The following is a 20,060-nucleotide window of genomic DNA, read 5'->3' as shown; positions in this document are numbered from 1 at the left end:
ATTAAATTGATTTGAATCCATGATCATTGACAGATAGGCTATGAGTTTCTTGGGGAAAACCTTTCTAATTTTACGTTGTTATTCTTAATTTTGACTCATTGTTCTGTGAGAAATATTAGGCAAATATATTTACAGTGTTACAATGTTGCAAGCGAACTATTTACAAATAAAGAATCTTGGCACTCAGACAAAACTACCAAAAAATCAAAAGCACACTTTAAGAAGAAACCCCAAATATAGATCAGGCGCTAGAATTAAAACAGAAATTATCCCCGCCCTGCAGCTGTTTTCATTGAATTTGTTCCTATGTCAAATGAGTCTCTTACGATTTACATAAAAAGAGAACTTGCTGCTGCTGCCGCAAAAAAAACTATCAGAATATGTTAAGAGTGATTTGACCTTATTTCTCTGATTTGTAAATTTTTCAATATTTGGTTTTACCATACAAAATAACAACTAATACGAAGTCCAGACCATTATAATTTAAACTAGTTCACAAAATCATGTTCACCATTCACGAGTTATTTGAGATGAGACCACCGAAGTTAGAAAACCAAACCTGTTCACTCAGTTACAATAAATATACTCGAGACTGTTTTTGTTCATTCATCATGTGTTCAAAAACGTTTTAGTGATCAGCAATTGTCTTTGTCTAGGCATTTTGATGTTGACAACTTATCTATTACTTTTAGCTAAACAGTACGAACTCTAATCTGTATAGTACTACACTTGAATGCCTTCAAGCATCCAGTTGATCGTCACGGCGCACACGAGACGGAAGCACGTCACAAAGTAATAATGAAGAAGACTTTTTTCTGACTGCTAAGTGAATATTGAGCTTCGAATATTGCTATCTCAAATTCTCTCGCGTCTGTCAGATGAGGTAAAGATCACGTGATTTTCAAACTTTCACATTTGGTGTTTCTTGTTTTGCTAGAAACAGATTGAGAAAATCCAAGCACGGTAACAATAGTTCATAATCATGCTGTTAAGTCTGTCATTCTTTGAATTTTATGAAATATGGTATAAATTACATTAATAAAATGTGCTGTTTTGCTCGATAGTTATTTTTTCTCATAATGCAAGTCGCAAACGGAACGACGAAATGAAGAATTAGTTAAAGCGAGGGAGTCGTCACCTGCGCATGCATCAGATGGCCATATCCATGACCCTTTGCATTTTTAGCGTGTTTTGTTATCGTCGCTTGGGACTCAATTCCCGCACGTGCGCAGGGGACGATCCTCCCGCTTTAAATAAAATGAGTAGACAGTCACAACAATTGAAGTTAAAGAACATACATTTAATTATTTCTATTAATTATCGTGAATATTGCATTTTCTGATATTTGTTGTTATCATTGCAGTCTCTAAAAGTCACAATCAGAATTACAACCAGTGCTATCAGTAAAACAACAACGAAAAGCGTGAACACTTCATAACGAAGACACGACGAAGACGAAACTGACACTTTCTCTCCGTACTTAAGGTCTCTGTGAAACAGTGGAGCTGGAACTAAAGACGACACGACAGGCCACGAGACTTGGTCGATGACACCGCTATTTTTAGAACTAGCGAAAACCATGTATATACTGTACTGGAATAAGTACCAGACTTCGCTTTCAACAGGCGCCAGGAATGTATGTGGATTGACAGTCGGTGTCAAGACACCCTGGCCAAGAAGCCCGTAGGAGTAGTATAGTTTCTCGTCACCTTCTTTCAGGTATATCGTGACGTTGCCAAATGCATTATTTCCGTACTCTCCTGTGTACTCGACTAAAGAAAGAGTTGACTCAGTTGCGATCGCTATGTCGACGCCCTCGTCGGTGATCAGAGGAGATTCGGGATGGTCAGCATTTGAAGTCGTTGGTATCCATGGTGATGGATATGTACACGCCGTATCATTTGTCAACCATGGTGTTTTATCCAGATACAAGTCAGTGATATAGTCGTGAATGAGATTAATACGCAGCATAGCGTTAATGGTATGTGGGCCGTTAATAGCTGTGAATATTCCAAGTCCGATGGTTGGTTCCAGACTTACGGCTGTGTTGAATCCTGACAGCCATCCGTTGTGGTAATCTCTGTATATATCTAATAGTTATTAAGAAACAATTTAGTATTCTTAGTGATATACATTCACAAATTCTCTGTCGACTGTTTTCGTAACGACAGAAAATATTCCCATACGTCGATTGATCAGAATTAGTAAATGGCCCATATTATCTGCACTCTTTTATATCACAAATATTACAGATCCAAACTGGAACCAAGTCAAGTTGGGCATCATTTGCGAAAGCGTTAATATGAATGTAATACATTCATATAGAATGAAAGTCATAAAGCTGGTGTTGTTAGAAACGTTTCATAAAATCCAATTTGACCAAATGGAATTGTGACATTATCAGGAGTTCTAATTAAGATCAATGAGATAGCTAAACATTATCCAATCAGCAACTGCCTTATTTTTAATAAATGGATGGTCACAGTTACTGTGTTACCACAGGAAGGGAGGTACGCGTATAATGGGCGTAGACTATGTTCAGCTTTTGAGCCAATGACGTTTAAATATTTCAATTCGAATGAAACCTGGTGATCGGAATTTGTATTTTGTTAATAAATACGTTTATAAGCAAATCTCCAGTTATTCACTGATGTGGTCCGTTGTTAAGTTAATCTGACTCTTATCAACTGTTTTTTTTTTCTATAACAGTATATTTTCTTGTATGAACATTGTACACAACTTGAATGCCAATTTTAATTTCGTTTTTAAGCGACAACAAAATAAAGTCGTATTACGTAGTGTGTCAGTAAGGATTTTGGTGTATACCCTCGAATGGCAGTATTTACACGCAATTATTGCGAAGCACGCTGTGACGTCTGTGTTTGTGCATTTGTACATTCTGACCAAATAGTTCGCAATAGTGTACAATTTCAATGTACCACGGTATCATTGGTAATGTGTTTTTGCGTATCTGTTAATCGACTTAATTAGCTGATTATTAGCTGAATGGCTGTGTTATGTCTGTCATCGTTTAGGCCTATTTGAAGTTTTGGACGGAACTTGGCTCAGTGATTTGGAACTAATTACGAGATAACCGTCGCTATTCTGACTACGATTTCTGACAGTTGGTATCCGTAGTTATTAATGTAGTGAACGATTAATCAAAAGATATGACGTGTTCAGTACTTAGTGTGATTGGCTGTATGATTGAATTTCCCCCTGATAAATGAACCAATTGTATCCATCCATTTTCAGGTAATTTAAGTAGACACTTCTTGTCAATACCTCACATATGTACATGAAGGCCATTATTTATTAATTGTGTACATAGGCTTTGGAAATGAATGTATATATTTGTCGGATTATTACAATAGATTAGCCGTCTGATTGAAATGAAAGGTGGTACATAATTAGTCAATCCAATTCAATCGTCTAGTACGAATATTAATGATATCAAATGAAAACCGCGCTGTTAATAAATATGTTTCAACATTTAAACAAGCGCTTGTGCTGTTCTGTGTATTATAATATTTCATTACTGGTATCTTACCTGAGGAGACTCCGTTCATCCACCCCATCGCATATGTAAACAAGATATTGGTAACAGGGAAAGGTGGCGTTAGCTGTGCGCTGGAACCAGCCAGTGGGAAATTTCCGGTATGTGTCTGTGCCAGTGTCAGCATGTCAACTATTTGAGAACCGGACGAGTTCTTGCCAAATGTGAGTTGAAAGTTCAGCCATTTTGTCATATCGATGGCGTTAGACATTACAGCGCCCGCTGGCGCTGCCATAAACGTTTGTCTGTGAATAAAGAATTCATAGTGAGTGAACCAAATAAATACGTATTGCTCACACTCAAAATTAAGTCTACTTTTAACGTTGAGGGCGTACACATTGATCGTTCAGTTTGAGACTAAATCAACTTCCAAGATAGTTTTCCTGTATTAAACAGTAATGCGCTCACTTGAATGAATTCTTGTCTACTTTTTGCGCTTTTCCACTTGTGACGTTGAGGGCGTAGGAATCCGCTACGCGGGGATCGTCACTCATATCCACGGCGAATCCAGATGACGTCATTCCCAAAGGTGCGAATAAAGTCTCCTGCACTAGCTCTTCCCAAGTTTTCCCTGTTAGTGTTTCAGCGATGTATCCCGCCAATATATACATGGTGTTACTGTAGAGGAATATCGTTCGAAATGGGTACTGTTCTTCAAAATACTTTAGACGTCTGTGGTATATGATAGAAACAAGCAAATACAGACATTATGTTCGACGTTGGAGGCAGTGTGACTTGTTAATAATCACCACCCAATGGAACATTTTCATTCATATTCATGTTTTGTGAGGCTTGTTAAACTTGTACCAATCTTGTACTCAGTGGCACTTCGTCAAGCGAACGTCGTTCGAAGGTTAACAACGAATTACAAATATGTATATATTTTTTTATCCAAGTGAAATGGACACTCTGGAAATCACAGTTGATGCGAGACTAGAGCTGTACGCGATACTGCGATTTGTCAGTAAGACAGTACTGAACTCAATTGAGCATAATTCTCGTCAGTCAATTCATGGAAAAAAAATATAAAGCGTGTCATCAGGAAATTGTACTATTGTCTTTTAAAACTATCGATGGGTATGCAGCACAATTGTGGATCAGTTGTTTTTTATTGTTATCAGAGGTTACATTGACCTTACAAAATAAACGACCTATACAGAATTAACCTTAGAGGTCGTTCAAAGGTCAGTCCCCTAATGTCACATGATAACACGTATTGGGTAAACATTGAAACGCTCAAATAACATGGATAGATGTAACTTTAATGTTACTCGCCTCATTGCTAGCTGTTCCCTGGTTTCATTCATAGCTAATGCGACCGTAAAAAAAGAATTGTCTTCAATTCCACTTTTAAAACTCATCACATCTCTCAGCGTCATTGTCTGTGTTCTGTAGTCGTCAATCATGCTGAAATCCGCACCCAGTATTTCCCGTACAGGGGTATCCCACGATAACTCCGGCCTCTTACTTAGAATATCTGCCAATATTGAGGACGTAAACGCCTTGGTCATGGACGCCAGTGCAAATATAGTATCTTCTGTGGCTGGTTCACGAGTTTCTAAACTACGTACTCCGTAACCTTTAGTGATCAATGTCTGACCTGTGTCGACTACGGAGAGAATTAGTCCGGGGATGTGTTCGCAATGTTGAATCGACTCGATGAAATTATCAATAAGAATTATATCACCATCTGAAAGACCAACGCCATTAACTGCGCTTATCACGGTCAACACAGTCACCAGCAATGTCAATGACGCTTTCATCGCTAGCACTGTGCAAGGGGGCTGGCAGAAGAAGGGTTACACAATCACTCTGGTTTTTCAAGTCACAAACATAAAGTATAACATCGTACTCGGGCGCTCCTTCCGAAGGCGGGTCACTTCTTGGTCAGGTGATCTGGTCATGTGATGGCATGTCAGCTCATTAACGATCAGTTTATGGTCATTGGATCAAGAATAGTAAACACCGGGGTTTGTTACCCTAACCGAGTTTGCAGGGAATTTTTTCTCTAGTACCCCCCATACCTTCTCCCTTCTAAACAACCAAAATTGAGTATTGAAAATAAATTATATTTCTATATTATTTGCAAAGGATTTTTTATATTGTTCGTGTATGACGTGAGTCGACTTTTATGGCGTGTACAACGGGTTTTAAAGATTTAAAGGCCATTGTCTGCGCACGTGTGCTAATTTGCATATTTTGACAATATCATCCATGATATTTTACTTAACGAAAAACACAGGTCGAATGTAAAACTGGGAAGAGAACAGTGCCCTCAGTAGTAGTATTCAGTTGTAGGAACCATTTAGTGTTTTATGTGTGAAATGGTCATATACCTGTTACATTGCAAATGTAAAATAACAAAGATGATTTCAATTTATCATTATTATTTGTCGATGCCATGGGGTTGAACCTAGCAGATGAGCATGCGCAGGTTTTATGACACGTTTAAGTGAGGACGAACACCGCCACCAAGGATTTTGATGAAGAGTCATGCGCTCTCGAATGATCCTGAAAATTTATATATATATTTTCATATACAGTCTTGACTTCACACTGCATGTTTGGGCTCTGCAGCAAGTAGAACATATACAAAACAAAACTCTAAAATGAACAGAAAAAACAAATATTCTTTAAAAACTGCGCTTAATAATTTGCTATATCCAGAATCCAGAATCGCCCAGTATTTACCATAAGTAACATTTTGCGGAACATCAATTGGTACATTTAATGCTTTATAGAATTATAGAATTTTCTATTTTAGTAACCATGGTTTATGCGACTCATAATCACTTTATTATAATCATCTGCAGATTAGTCACTCTCTCATTTGTCAAGAGGTTGAAACTAAAATAGTCAATGCAATTGTGACTAGTTTGATGTGAAACATTAACATAGTGTTGCTGGATTTACTAACCAGCTACTGGTATCATATGAATGATAGTTTGTAATGTTCTATAACACAATGCTTCCTCCTTATTAATCATACTCAATCATTTAACACTTCTGCCATTATTTTTTATAAAAAAAACAAATAAACATATCGACCTCATTTTTTAGACGATTATATCATATTACATTATATTTTTATGTAAAATATACATTTCGAATCAGATATAAACCCTATAAGATATATACGTTTTAAACTCACTATCGACTGAAGAACGAAACAGATTTTAAAAGATAAACACGTATATGCTTTGCGCACTTACGTATGTATTTTCACCACGTACGAGTTTTTACAGTTACAGTGGTCGATGTTAAACGGCTTAAATATAATAAATATGTAAGAGCCACTCCAAGACTAATTAAAGTACTTCCTACAATTCACTAACAACATATTTTTAATATCGTTCTTTGCAAGAATCTATTAATGGTCTACTTGGTTCTTGTAATTTGACACGCTTCAATACAGCTATCCTATCGTATCAGCGATACCGGTACATGATACAGATGCTTGGTAATGGTCATTCGTGAAACTATCATGATTTATATTTCAGTCAGTTTGACAGTGGTTGTCATGACATATACTGATAAAGGTTAATGACAAGACCAGATGGCGAGCTGGTCGAAATCAACCAAAAACATCTTATGACTCTGCAGTTTTTAAGATACAAGACAGTAGCTGTAATTCTAAACCAATGTTGTTTGCGAGTTTAGAAAAGGTAGTATCTTGGTGGAATGTTAGTGCGAGATTATTACCCCATCAATATTAGTTAGTGTTGACAATGTATAGAAATGTTTTCTCTAGACAGCTTGACGAGTAATTAATTGATTATGATGTGTAAAACTTTCATGTGATTGGTTGTTTGTTGGAAGGCAAGGCCTTGGAGTCTCTTATACTGATTGTAATTGGTTAAGGAGTGACAAGAAATAAAGAGTGATTTAATGCTGTCTCGAGTGAAAACGAGGGACTTGGTGGAGAATCGTTTTGGGAACATGAACGAAGCTTGTGTGTGTCTTTTGTCAGCCTAGCGTGGAAACGACCGAATCCCGGTTACCTAAGTGAAAGGTTTTTAACCATTAAAAATACCTATCACACGTGGTGGATAACCCTTGGGCATTGTGTTCAACACAAAAATCATCCTGGGAACACTGTATGATTACAAGACAAAAGACATACATGATGGAAGGAATTCGTGAAGTTTTAACGGAACATCTTGGACAAATGACACAAGCCATTGCTGGAGACCAAAGAATGACACAACAAGCGGTAGAAGGAATTCAAGAAGTGGTGGAAGATCTTCAAAATCGTCCAACGCCTGTCAACATGGGAATCGGGCCAGCTCCGTTTAAAGGTAAACAATCAGAGAACGCAACATCCTGGTTACAGAGATTTAATGCGTACGCAGACTTTAACCAACTGCCGAATGATAGAAAAGCGGCAGGATTCAGAATGTTGATGACTGGCCCAGCCGAGATGTGGGTAAATGAATTGCCAGCCCAAGTAAGAGATGATTATGAAGCTTTAACGGCGGCCTTTATTGCATATTTTGAAAACGCCGATTTAGACTGGATACTAGAACAAGAACTGTCTGAGCGAAAGCAAGGGGCCGACGAATCCGTAGAAGATTACGCGGCAAATATCAAGTCGCGTTGTGCCCGACTTCGTAAAACACCCGAAGAACAATTACGTTATTTTCGCGCCGGGTTACGGAATGACATCAAGAGTCAGGTGATTGTCCATCAACCTCAAACCATTGATGAAGCGAGACGAAGAGCCAGACTGAGTGAGATAGCTTGTCAGATGCAGGAAGGCGAGAAAAAAAAGAATGGCGCAGATCTATCAGCGATTGAATTCAGCGTGGAAAGGTTAGCACAGAAAACTGAACAATTATTACAACAACATCGACCGCAGTACGTATACAGCCCGCAGCAGTTCCAGGGACCAGAGAGTCAGGTTGGTTCAAACCTAACTTACCAAGGTAGACAATTCAATACAATTCCGGTATGTGGCATTTGTAATAAGCAGGGTCATTCAGCAGCCGGCTGTTACAGCCGTGGAAATTATTTCAGTGGAAATTGTTATAATTGTGGCAAAAGAGGTCATAGAGCAAGGGAGTGTCGAAGGGAAGCACAAAAAGAGAATTGGAAAGATATAATTTGTTATAGTTGTGGGGCGAAAGGCCATATTGCTAAAAATTGTGATAACGAAAAACAAGGGGTAATTTAAACCCAAAAAGTCTATTTTAGTAAGGGCGGAGAATAGACTGACTAGCCATAAGAAAAGAATGGTAGACAGCCCTCTTTTGTGTTCAGTATCAACCGATATCTATAGAAATAATGTAATTAAAGTAAAATTAGATAATGATTATGTATGGGCATTGGTAGACACGGGAGCTGAGATTTCAGTTATTTCAAGAAGTTTCATACGAAACTTTCCAAACTTGAGAAATCGTAAAATATATCCCCCCCTTCGAAGTTCAGCACGTACTGTGAACGGTCAAATAGTTCCGCTCAGGGGTCGAATCTATGTTAGGGCAGAAATAGAGGGTCAAAAAGTGACTATTCCTTTCCACATTGTCGACTATACAAAAAGTAATGTGATAATTGGAGCAGACTTTCTAGCGGAACATAAAGCAGTTATTGATTTCTCATCCCGAAAGTTTCATTTGAGACCGAAGTCGCCAATATGGACGCAAAATAGTATTACAATTCCTCCCAAGACACAGCAAATTATGACTTGTAAAACTCGATATCATTATCCAAACGGAGTAATTGCAGAAAATAAGTGCGTGAATAATTTATCTAAGTACGGGTTATTGACTGCAAAAGGCATTTTTGAAATACATAAGAATAAAGTGCCAATTAGAGTAATGAATCCGTTAGACACAGAAATTCAAATTCCTCGAGGTATTAAAGTTGGAATGATACAATGTTTGACCCCGGATACTGGCATAATTAACGTCGGCTCAGAGGGGGAGCACCTAAGTTTGAATGAGTTCAAGTACGATGATCACCCTAGTGAAACAGTAAACCCTTTCAATATTGACATGGCGAGGGCAGATTTAAACTCTGAACAAAAAGAAAGGTTAAGGAAATTCCTAAATATGAATGGAGATATATTTGCCGAAATTGCAGGACACATGGGTCACACAAAATTAATCCAACATAGAATAAGATTAGTAGGCGACCCCGACCCAATTAGTTGTCGGCCATACAGGGTCACTCCTCAAAAAAGATCGGAGATTGAAAAACAAATTAATGATATGTTATCTGAAGATATAATTTCACCTTCTGTTTCGGAATGGAGTTTTCCGGTTGTCTTGGTTACGAAACCTGGGGGTGCTTATCGATTCTGTGTCGACTATAGAAAGTTGAATGCAATCACAAAATTAGAGCCATACCCGTTACCCTTAATAGTAGATTGTTTTGACTCTTTAGGAATAGCCAAACCCAAATATTTTTCGACGCTTGATCTAAAAAGTGGATATTTCCAATTAGACCTACACCCAGATAGTCGTGAACTCACTACATTTACGACCCATGCTGGGAATTATCAATTTAACCGATGTCCGATGGGAGTCGCTGGGAGTGGACATTCATTTCAACGGCTCATGAATATTGTGCTTAGGGGGTTGAATTGGAAAAGTTGTTTAGTTTATCTAGATGATATAATCGTATTTTCCGATACTTTTGAGAAACATTTGGGGGACCTGAATCAAATATTCCAAAGGTTAAGAAAGGCTAACTTAAAACTGAAGTTATCAAAATGTAATTTTGCGTGTAGAGAGGTTAATTATTTAGGTCACGTGATAAGCAAGGACGGTATCAGAGCAGATCCAGAAAAATGTGCAGCCATAAGGGATTTCCCCGTTCCACGTGATGTAAGAAGTTTGAGAGGATTCTTAGGTATTTGTAATTATTATAAAAAGTTAGTGTTCCAATATGCGAAAATAGCCAGGCCTTTGAATACAATGACTAGCAAAAATATTGCGTTTGAATGGACGGAAGAATGTCAACAGGCATTCGAACAGCTGAAAGAAGCGCTAACAAATCCGCCTATATTGGCATACCCCGATTTTGAGAAGCCATTTATATTAAGTTGCGACGCCTCTGGCCAAGCCATCGGTTTTATTTTATCGCAAATACAAGACGGACGTGAGAGAGTTATTGCGTATGGCGGGCGGGCGTTGACCCCGGCAGAGCGTAATTATCCTATAACACAATTAGAGGCTTTGGCCGTAGTGGTAGGAATTAAATACTTCGACCCGTATTTAAGGCACGCAAAGTTCAAGGTAATAACAGATCACTCAAGTTTAAAGTATATATTTGGGTTAGTAAGACCTAAGGGCCGAATCGGAAGGTGGGTCATTGCCCTACAACAGTATGATTTTGAAGTTGTACATAGGCCTGGTAAGGTTCACCAAAACGCGGATGCATTGTCTAGACGTACCTATGAGGGGCCCCAAACGATCACAGAATTAGAGGAGGACGATGATTTGATTGGAATAGTATCCTTAGTGACTGATAAAGTCCAACCGGAAATTAATAATGAAGGAACAGTAGACGTATATTGTGAAGAAAATGTAGTCGGTGGAACGCCTGCAGAAACAGGCTGGTGTAATGTTAGCGAAATGCAACGAGCCGACCCAGAGATAAGCCAAATAATAGATTATTTAATAAACGGGACCCTACCGCCTGAACCGCGCAAGGCACGAATATTAGCATATACTAGAGACGAATATGTTATGGAGAATGGAAAATTATATCACCTCTGGTTCCCCAAGGGTAAATTTAGTAAAGAACAGGATTGCGTAAAACAGTTAGTCATTCCGCATAAATTAAGAAATCGCGTTTTAGAACAATTTCACAATGAAGTAACGGCAGGTCATTTTGGGTTTGCAAGAACTTATGCTTCAATCAGGCAGCGTTATTATTGGCCAAAAATGGCTTCTGAAATCCATAGTTGGGTGTCTACGTGTGTAGATTGCGCCACTAGGAAATCTCCTAAACTACGCTCCAAGGCCCCCTTGATACCGTTAAAAATAGAAGCCCCTTGGCATAGGGTCGGAGTTGATTTTATTGGGCCCATGCATAAAACTCGGGCGGGAAATCGGTATATTATTGTGTTTACTGATTATTTTACGAAATGGGCCGAAGCGTTCGCGACGGAAAACATGAATGCTCGAACAACAGCTAGGATTCTATTTGATGAAATTATATGCAGGTACGGAGCACCAAGATGTCTCTTGTCAGACAGGGGTCAAAATTTCTTGTCGGAAGTAATCAAAGCGACCTGCCAAATGTTTGGAATCAGAAAAGCAAACACGACGCCATATAATCCACAATGTAACGCGAATACGGAACGTTTTAATCAAACATTAATTCAAATATTAAGTATGTTTTGCGACTCTAGACAGGAAGATTGGGATGTATTTATACCGGCCGCGTTATTTGCGTATAGAGTAACTAAACAGGAAACGATTCAAGAAACACCGTTTTACTTAACATATGGGAGACGGGCGACGTTGCCAATAGACACAGTGTTATTAGAACCAGAACAAGAGAATAAAGTACCCCGAGATTATGCGGAATTACTGAAGGAAAAATTAAAGGTTGCCCATGAGACTGCTTTAAAATGCATTGAGGCTAATCAAGAAAAAATGAAATATTATTTTGACAGAAGAGCGAAAGAAAGTACGTTCCAAGTTGGGGATATTGTTTATTTGTACACGCCTAAAGCAACATCGGGATTGAGTAAAAAACTAGAACATCGGTGGCACGGCCCATATCGCACGTTCGAAAAAGTATCTCCCGTGAACTTTCGATTGCAACGCGTATGCGATGGGAAAATATTTAAAAATATAGTTCATGTAAACAGACTGAAACGCGGAGCTTTACGCGAAGAACAAAATGAAGGAGATATATTTGAGGAAGCCCCTGAGTTTGAAATCGTGAATGCTGATGAGAGGGGTACGGAAATGCAAAGTGAACCCCCGTCCACTCAAACGGAAATTCCTGGAGAAAATGTTCCTAATTTAGATGATATACCCGAAGGAGAAAATGATTCGGTAGGGCCCAGAGACACAGAGATGAATAGTAAGAATAGCGGATATTTTGGTATCGAAAAGATTATTAAGGGTAGGCTGAGGAACGGTAGGAAAGAGTATCTTATTAAATGGGTGGGGTACCCAAAAGATCAAAATTCTTGGGAATGTTATGAGAATTTAAACGAACAGGCGAGATTATTTTTAGAAGACCATCCGATACCCCTTATGGGATCGACAAGAGCGAATAAAAGAAGGCGGGAAAAGTTGATTAATGGTTTAGAAGTATATTAAAAAGAGATTAGTGTGTGACAAGACGAGTGTTATTTAGGCCCTGGGACGCACATCATTCATTACTAACGACAATACTTAACGAATTCATTCATACGAGACCATTTCTCAAGGAGCGTGGAAAGAATCCATGATAAAGCCTAAGTTTAAATTACATGGAAGTGTTATGTCCGCACTATAGCTACGTACGGGTTTGGTGTTGGGGGTCACACTTTCATGAAGACGCCGGGCGGTGACGCCAGGGACAATTTGATGAGAACATAGGAAACGCTTTAGGTGGGTACTTAATTCTACCATTCGACCACGCAAATTGAGAATTGGCCACGAATTTTTCATTTATCATGTGTCATACCCCTTTCTTTTCATTTCATTACTAATTTATAGTGCGTCTCCCGAGAAATTGATGTCAAGATGAGAATAGCGTTGATATTTATTAGTGTATTACTGGTCGTACGATGGAAACCGTCTGTGCAGATGAGAGATTATGTTCTGCGCCCCAATTATGGAGTATTGTTTGAATGGGTAGCAAACATCGATAACAGCCTAACGTACTGGCATCATACGTTCGCAATACCTTATTTAGATATTCCTATGATGAGTGTGAATGAGTCATTATGTTCGAACGAAACAGTTCACCTCATTCCGAAGTTTTGTGAGGAATACGGGGAAACTTTGAAGTTAGTCGAACAACAGAATAAGTTCTATATGTATCATATTTCGAGAGATGAACGAGCGATTCGTGTGTTATTTCCAAAGATAGAGAAAAGGAATTTGGGAAATGAACGGCAGAAGAGGGGATTATTAGACTTTGTAGGGAAGGTATCGAAATCTTTATTCGGAACGGCCACGTCGAACGACGTAAATATTTTGAGACGGCATGTAGCGGCATTGGAAAGTTCCACCGAGGTTATGACAGATCAAATTGTTGCGTACGAAGATGATTTAAATTCATATGTTTTCACAACGAATAAAAGAATAGGGAATGCTCTGAATGGGATTAAGGAAAATCATGAGGCCATTTATTCGATCGTATCTGATTTATCGCAATGGAGAAAGCGCTTGAACAGGATGGAACTAAATCAAGAGGCGTTAGAAAAAGAATTAAATTATGAACGGCGATCCACACATTTAATGTTTCGATATGCTATTCAACGCCTACAAGCGTTACAGTTACTTGAAAGGGAGACACAACGTAGGGTGAGTTCGATTGACGTGTTATTACAAGAAAGGTTACCTTTGCAGTTGATAGGACCGAGAGTGTTAGGGGATGCTTTAAGGGCAGTGCGAAAGAAACTACGAAAGAAATAACCTAATTTTGATATAGCATACACGAATTTGAATTATTATTACCATAATGCGAGAGTGACATTTCGGCGTACAGACAATAATGTGTACATAAAGGTTGGAATTCCCATTACTATAAAAAACGACATATTCGAAGTGTATAAAGTGATAGTCATGCCTATGCCCCTCCCTTATGATTTAGGTGATAAACCTCAGCATTTCGACAATAATACAGCAAAGAACGGGCGCACGAAGGTAACGTCAGTTGCAGAGTATTTTGGGGTTAATGAAGATGAAACTTACTACATTGAAATGAGTGCAGACCAAATTTCGTCTTGTACTGGTCTGACAGTAAAAGATTGTCCCTCTGTGATTACCATGATAAATATGCGTAAGTCGTCGTGTACGAAGGCCTTGTTCTATGATAATAAAGAGGAAATTCATAACACGTGTAAAATAGATTTAATACTCAACCCAGTATACGACCCTAAGATTCTCGAAATCGGACAGGGGAATATTTTGGTAAATAGCAATGATACTAAATGGTTAATAGCATGCGGGGATAAAAGCCCTGAGCCTATTGAAGGTTGTACAATGTGTATAATTAAATTACCCTGTGGATGCGCTATAAATTCCGACAATCTCTATGTATCGCCATTGTTAACCAGTTGCACAGAAGACGAGGCCCCCACGTTTCTGCATCCGGTAAATTTGCCATTTTTAATACCCTTTTATGACCCAGATGATTTGACAGAAATTACGGGGGAATCGATGTATGAAAACCCGTGGCGAGTACAACTCCCTAACATCACCATTAACAGAGGGAATTCCGAGGAAATTGTACGTTCTGATGCACGTTTGGTGGTAGATTTAAACAGAACGGCAGATTTATTAAAAAAAAAATAAACCAATTTATTATTCAAAAGTAGACAAATTATTTAGCGACATTACGGATGAAACCCCTGCCTTACCGTTTTTGGAAGTCAAAACTATTACTATAATTGAAACCATTCTGGCTATTATAAGCACAGGGTCACTGATTTTGTCAGTATATACAGTTTGTAAGGTGAGAACTTTGAGCATATTGATTGCAACCCTTCCCAGGGCCCGGGCTAAAACGTTATATTTGCCAGTAGACGAGTTAATTACGGACCACCCCTTGCGAGATTTGAAGAGTTCCATGATCCAACTTCGAAATGAAACGTTAATTCTGATTTTAATGTGTTCAGGATTCTTATTAATATTGGCGGTTATTCGATTGTGCAAGTGTTATCGTAATCGCTCTATAATGTATCGTGCACCTAAATTGCCCCGTACTAAGTTAATTTTAGAGATATCCAATGACAAGCTGTATGTCTTGGTAAATGTTATGACCCTGTACGTGTCTCCGAGCCATTTGGCCTTTGCAAAGCGACCCGTGATCGAGAATTTAACAGTTGAACGTGGTATAATTTCGTCCGTGTTGAATATCGAATGGGGTGATTTAAAATACAAATTTCATGGTGTAGAACGTGTAATTCCTTTGCCCAAAGCCGTTAAGATACCAAAGTGGACAGATAGTAAGTGCATGGCTGTGGAAGAGGTAGGGAATCATTATAGATTATTGGTAGGTCTATCTGAAGTATATACCGAGATTCCCAGGGATATTATTAGTATGCAGTAGATAGGGAACCCAATACTGAATAATTGGGATAGCAAGTGAAGTGCTGGCACCTCTCCTTGATAGAGTAGGATATTCGAAAATATAACCAATGTATTTAACCTCATAATCTTTTTATTTAAATATATATAACTATTGTATTTTAGAATCATAACAGTAGTGTTTAAATTTATAGCTTTTTATTTGAAATTATAATTACCATATGTAATCATTGTATTTACTCATTTGAAACTATGTATTTTGTTATATTAGAGTGTATTTTACTTGCTTAACAATTGTTGATGTATTTGACGTGTGAAATATAAATGTGATGACATCCTTGGTATTGGAACGGTATGTTCGGAGAACAAGCAGAATGTAAAACAGGGGGTTGTATCATGATTTATATTTCAGTCAGTTTGACAGTGGTTGTCATGACATATACTGATAAAGGTTAATGACAAGACCAGATGGCGAGCTGGTCGAAATCAACCAAAAACATCTTATGACTCTGCAGTTTTTAAGATACAAGACAGTAGCTGTAATTCTAAACCAATGTTGTTTGCGAGTTTAGAAAAGGTAGTATCTTGGTGGAATGTTAGTGCGAGATTATTACCCCATCAATATTAGTTAGTGTTGACAATGTATAGAAATGTTTTCTCTAGACAGCTTGACGAGTAATTAATTGATTATGATGTGTAAAACTTTCATGTGATTGGTTGTTTGTTGGAAGGCAAGGCCTTGGAGTCTCTTATACTGATTGTAATTGGTTAAGGAGTGACAAGAAATAAAGAGTGATTTAATGCTGTCTCGAGTGAAAACGAGGGACTTGGTGGAGAATCGTTTTGGGAACATGAACGAAGCTTGTGTGTGTCTTTTGTCAGCCTAGCGTGGAAACGACCGAATCCCGGTTACCTAAGTGAAAGGTTTTTAACCATCAAAAATACCTATCACAAAACCGTTAAACTCGGTTGTCATGCAAATCATACTCGCAACCACATCATTGGTTGAATCGTTGTCGTTGCTGGTGATAACATACATGTCCATAAACGACAGCCTGATTATAATTCGCCATAGGTATCTGTCATTTTATACGATTGAATCGCAGTGTAACACAGTACATGGGAATTTCAAATTAATTCGATCATTATAGGGGATTTGATTGTCCCTGTAAAAAAGTAAGACCAATCAGGGAGCAGCTTATGTTGATACGTCTACTATTTGGCAACACTGAAAGCGCGGTAATCGTCGTGTCGCGTCCTGTTCGATATGGGACTCATAGCGACGTATACAACGCGTGCAAAATGCATTGTTTATTTACATGAAATTCAATTTCGAATACTCGCTGCGCGACGACCACCGCGCTTTAATATTATGGAAGAAGGGATAATCAACAAGTCAACGCGCCTCGCCACTATAAGCAGACACGCATCTAGTAACAGACTTTAAAGAAGTCGGCTCTAAAAGCGTGCTACTAACAATCACATGTCCAAGTCGAACTCTAACGTCACACACAACTTTAAGAATATATTTCTAAAAAAAACATATTAAAGTCAGGTACATAATGGTCAAAGCGATCTACCCAATTATAAAATTGCCTTTAGGCAGAAGTGATCATTAGTGTCAAACATCTGAGTGATATAGTATTTTAAATCACGGGCACAATATGAACCTAAAGCGGGAGGGTCGTCACCTGCACACGCGCGAGAATTGAGTCCCAAGCGACGATAACAACATACGCTAAAAATTCAAAGGCTCATGGGTAGATTCTTGTTTGTAAACAATGATACGCTATGGCCATCTGGCGCATGCGCAGGTGACGACTCCCCCGCTTTAATATACATACAACACGGCAAAGCATCTCACCATTTTACGAATTCACGCACCTCGTTATGTCACAATAACCGTCTCGAGAAGACGGCTACAAATAAAGTGTAAAGAACATGGACTAACAGTTACTAGATGGACTAGATGTTTTAACATATTTTAAAAGAAAAATTGAATACAAAAATACTGTAAAATCATACAAGTACATTTGTATAGTAGAGATATGTATCGCATGATCATACTATTGGGACTGTTTTCGTTAAATGCAATTTTACAAACAGCGCCAGCCGGAGCCTGAACACTTCAACCAAGCTGCGCGTTATACATTGTTTTCAGAAACACAACAATTTAAAGGACATGAAATTAAAAAGAAAATACTGTGAAATATACTGTTGTCGTTAGCAGAGAACTGCAGAAAAAACCCAGATAACGACTCAATTGGATATTGCACACAAAAGTCCGGAGAATCGGAAAGGGTAAGTATTAAAACTAACATGCAATTGGAAGTAGTACACGTCAACGGGGACTAGACGTCAGACTGATAGTAGCAAAGTGTTTCAGATAAAAAGGATATAGATAAGAAATATATGCACGGAACGAATATTTGAGTGGATCCGGGCTTCCCACAACAAATTACTCTGGAGACAAACTGATTAGAAAGCGATAAAAACTGACAGATATATGAATAACGGTTTTTACAAATTCTAACAACATACATTGTGAGCAATTTGAATCGATCGATTTTTCTATACATTAAAGTTTACACGTACTTTGGTAGTAGTAAATATATTCATCTTTCCCTTCCCCGTGATTGGACGAATCGTTATAACCCTTTGAACTCCAGGGTCATCTTTTGCCACCTTTCTCAAAATTGACCTTAGTATTTATTTCAAAAATATGGTCATCAAGCCTTGTAGCCCAAAGAAAATGATGTCCAATTTCTAAAAACAATAATGAAGACATAAAAGTGTGTAAAATGTTGCACCCAAAATGATCATATTGTTGACAGAAAACAACATATCCCTGGAAAACACTCACAAGTTATTGCAAATTGGTAGCCCATGTGGATGTCCGTTTAGCACTAGTTTTTCGCCTTCAGATATACACGTCGTTTATTGCGTTCAATGACTTTATTCAACGTATTTATAGATTATACTTAGAAGTAATCTACATTTTACAGTCCATATGCAAGGATATAAAATGCACAAAGTGACACCACGAACTATCTCTATTTTTAGCAGTTTCTCGAAGGTGTATGTAGAATCTCTTGTTATTTTCATTATTCGTAAAGATAAAACGCGTGTATACTTATTACAACCAATAAGACTTAATAATCTGTCTACTACTCCAAGGCGCTTTCAAATTAAGCTTACCATTAGTGTTTGAATTGTTCTCGGGCGGAGCTACGTCACCAGACGTTCAACGTTGCTAAGACGCGCACCACTGTACCATGTATTTCTAAGGGCTCTGAGCGCTGCTGTGGAACGCCGAGCGAAGAGCCGGTGAAAATAGCTAAATTCCAGAAAACTCTACTTCGAAGTTATTCTGAATAACCGAATTCATATATGTTACAAACGCAGGGGTAATCTTGTTACACTGCTCAGGGGAGTCTCAACAACAATCCCAAAGTACCGTTTTCTGAGAGTTTTCGGCGTTTGTTTTCACCGTGACAATGCCCGGATGTCCGCCCGAGAAATAATTATGTGCCTGACATAGGGTTTCAATAAGTTTATTTCCCACAAACTTTATTAAATTAAATTAAATTAAATTAAATTAAATTAAATTAAATTAAATTAAAAAATATATTATATTAACAGATTAAATTAAATAAATATACCTTGAATTCAGTATTAAATCTAGTATTGAATTAAATTAAAGCAGCTTAAATTCAGTATTAAATTAAATTATATAAAACAGTTTAAATTCACTATGAAATTAAATTAAATTTAATTTAATTGAAGCAGCTTAAATTAAGTATAAAATTAAATTAAATTATATTAATGCACCTTAAATCTAAAAATTAAATAGATGTATGATATGCACAGTAGTAAATTTAAAATAAAATGATTCAGCTCAAATTTAGAATTAAATTAAATTAAATTAAATTAAATTAAATTTAATTAAATTGGTGGAAATGCATAGTTTACATCCAAATGTAATAACTACTGAGCCGTGAAAGACAAATAAGCAAACTTGTCGTACACCGATACATAAAAAAAATCAAGCATTGCAAGATTGGAGAAGTTCAAATGTGTTTGGATGGAAATCATTTGTGACATGTGAAGAACCACATAAATACCATTAATAAGTTAGAGAAGTCATATAATACACTCATGAACTTGATTGATCTGGCTCCGAGTTGGATTAATATAAAAGTGTATCAGATTAAATCGTATATAATAAACGCGGGTATTAAAGATAATTTCATCTAAATCTGCCAAGGCTCGTGGTTATAACGTTACGTTGCTTTCAG

At 37.7% G+C, this 20,060-nt stretch overlaps 1 protein-coding gene across 1 annotated transcript; it reads right to left on the bottom strand.

Moving 5' to 3' along the window:
• Nucleotides 1–1,279: 1,279 nt before the first annotated feature.
• On the bottom strand, nucleotides 1,280–4,227 carry LOC100375482 (uncharacterized). Its single transcript, XM_002737493.3, has 3 exons — nucleotides 3,965–4,227; nucleotides 3,551–3,801; nucleotides 1,280–2,090 (listed from the first exon to the last, which is right to left on the bottom strand). Exons 1-3 carry the CDS (start codon nucleotides 4,165–4,167, stop codon nucleotides 1,318–1,320), a joined length of 1,227 nt encoding a protein of 408 aa, XP_002737539.2. The 5' UTR covers nucleotides 4,168–4,227; the 3' UTR covers nucleotides 1,280–1,317.
• Nucleotides 4,228–20,060: the final 15,833 nt, after the last annotated feature.

The sequence above is a fragment of the Saccoglossus kowalevskii genome, chromosome 15 (assembly GCF_978046115.1).
Source record: "Saccoglossus kowalevskii chromosome 15, keSacKowa6.1, whole genome shotgun sequence".
NCBI classification, from domain to species: Eukaryota; Metazoa; Hemichordata; class Enteropneusta; family Harrimaniidae; genus Saccoglossus; species Saccoglossus kowalevskii.
The sequence above is the reverse complement of the archived record's forward strand: the minus strand, read 5'-3'. Positions and strand labels throughout refer to the sequence as shown.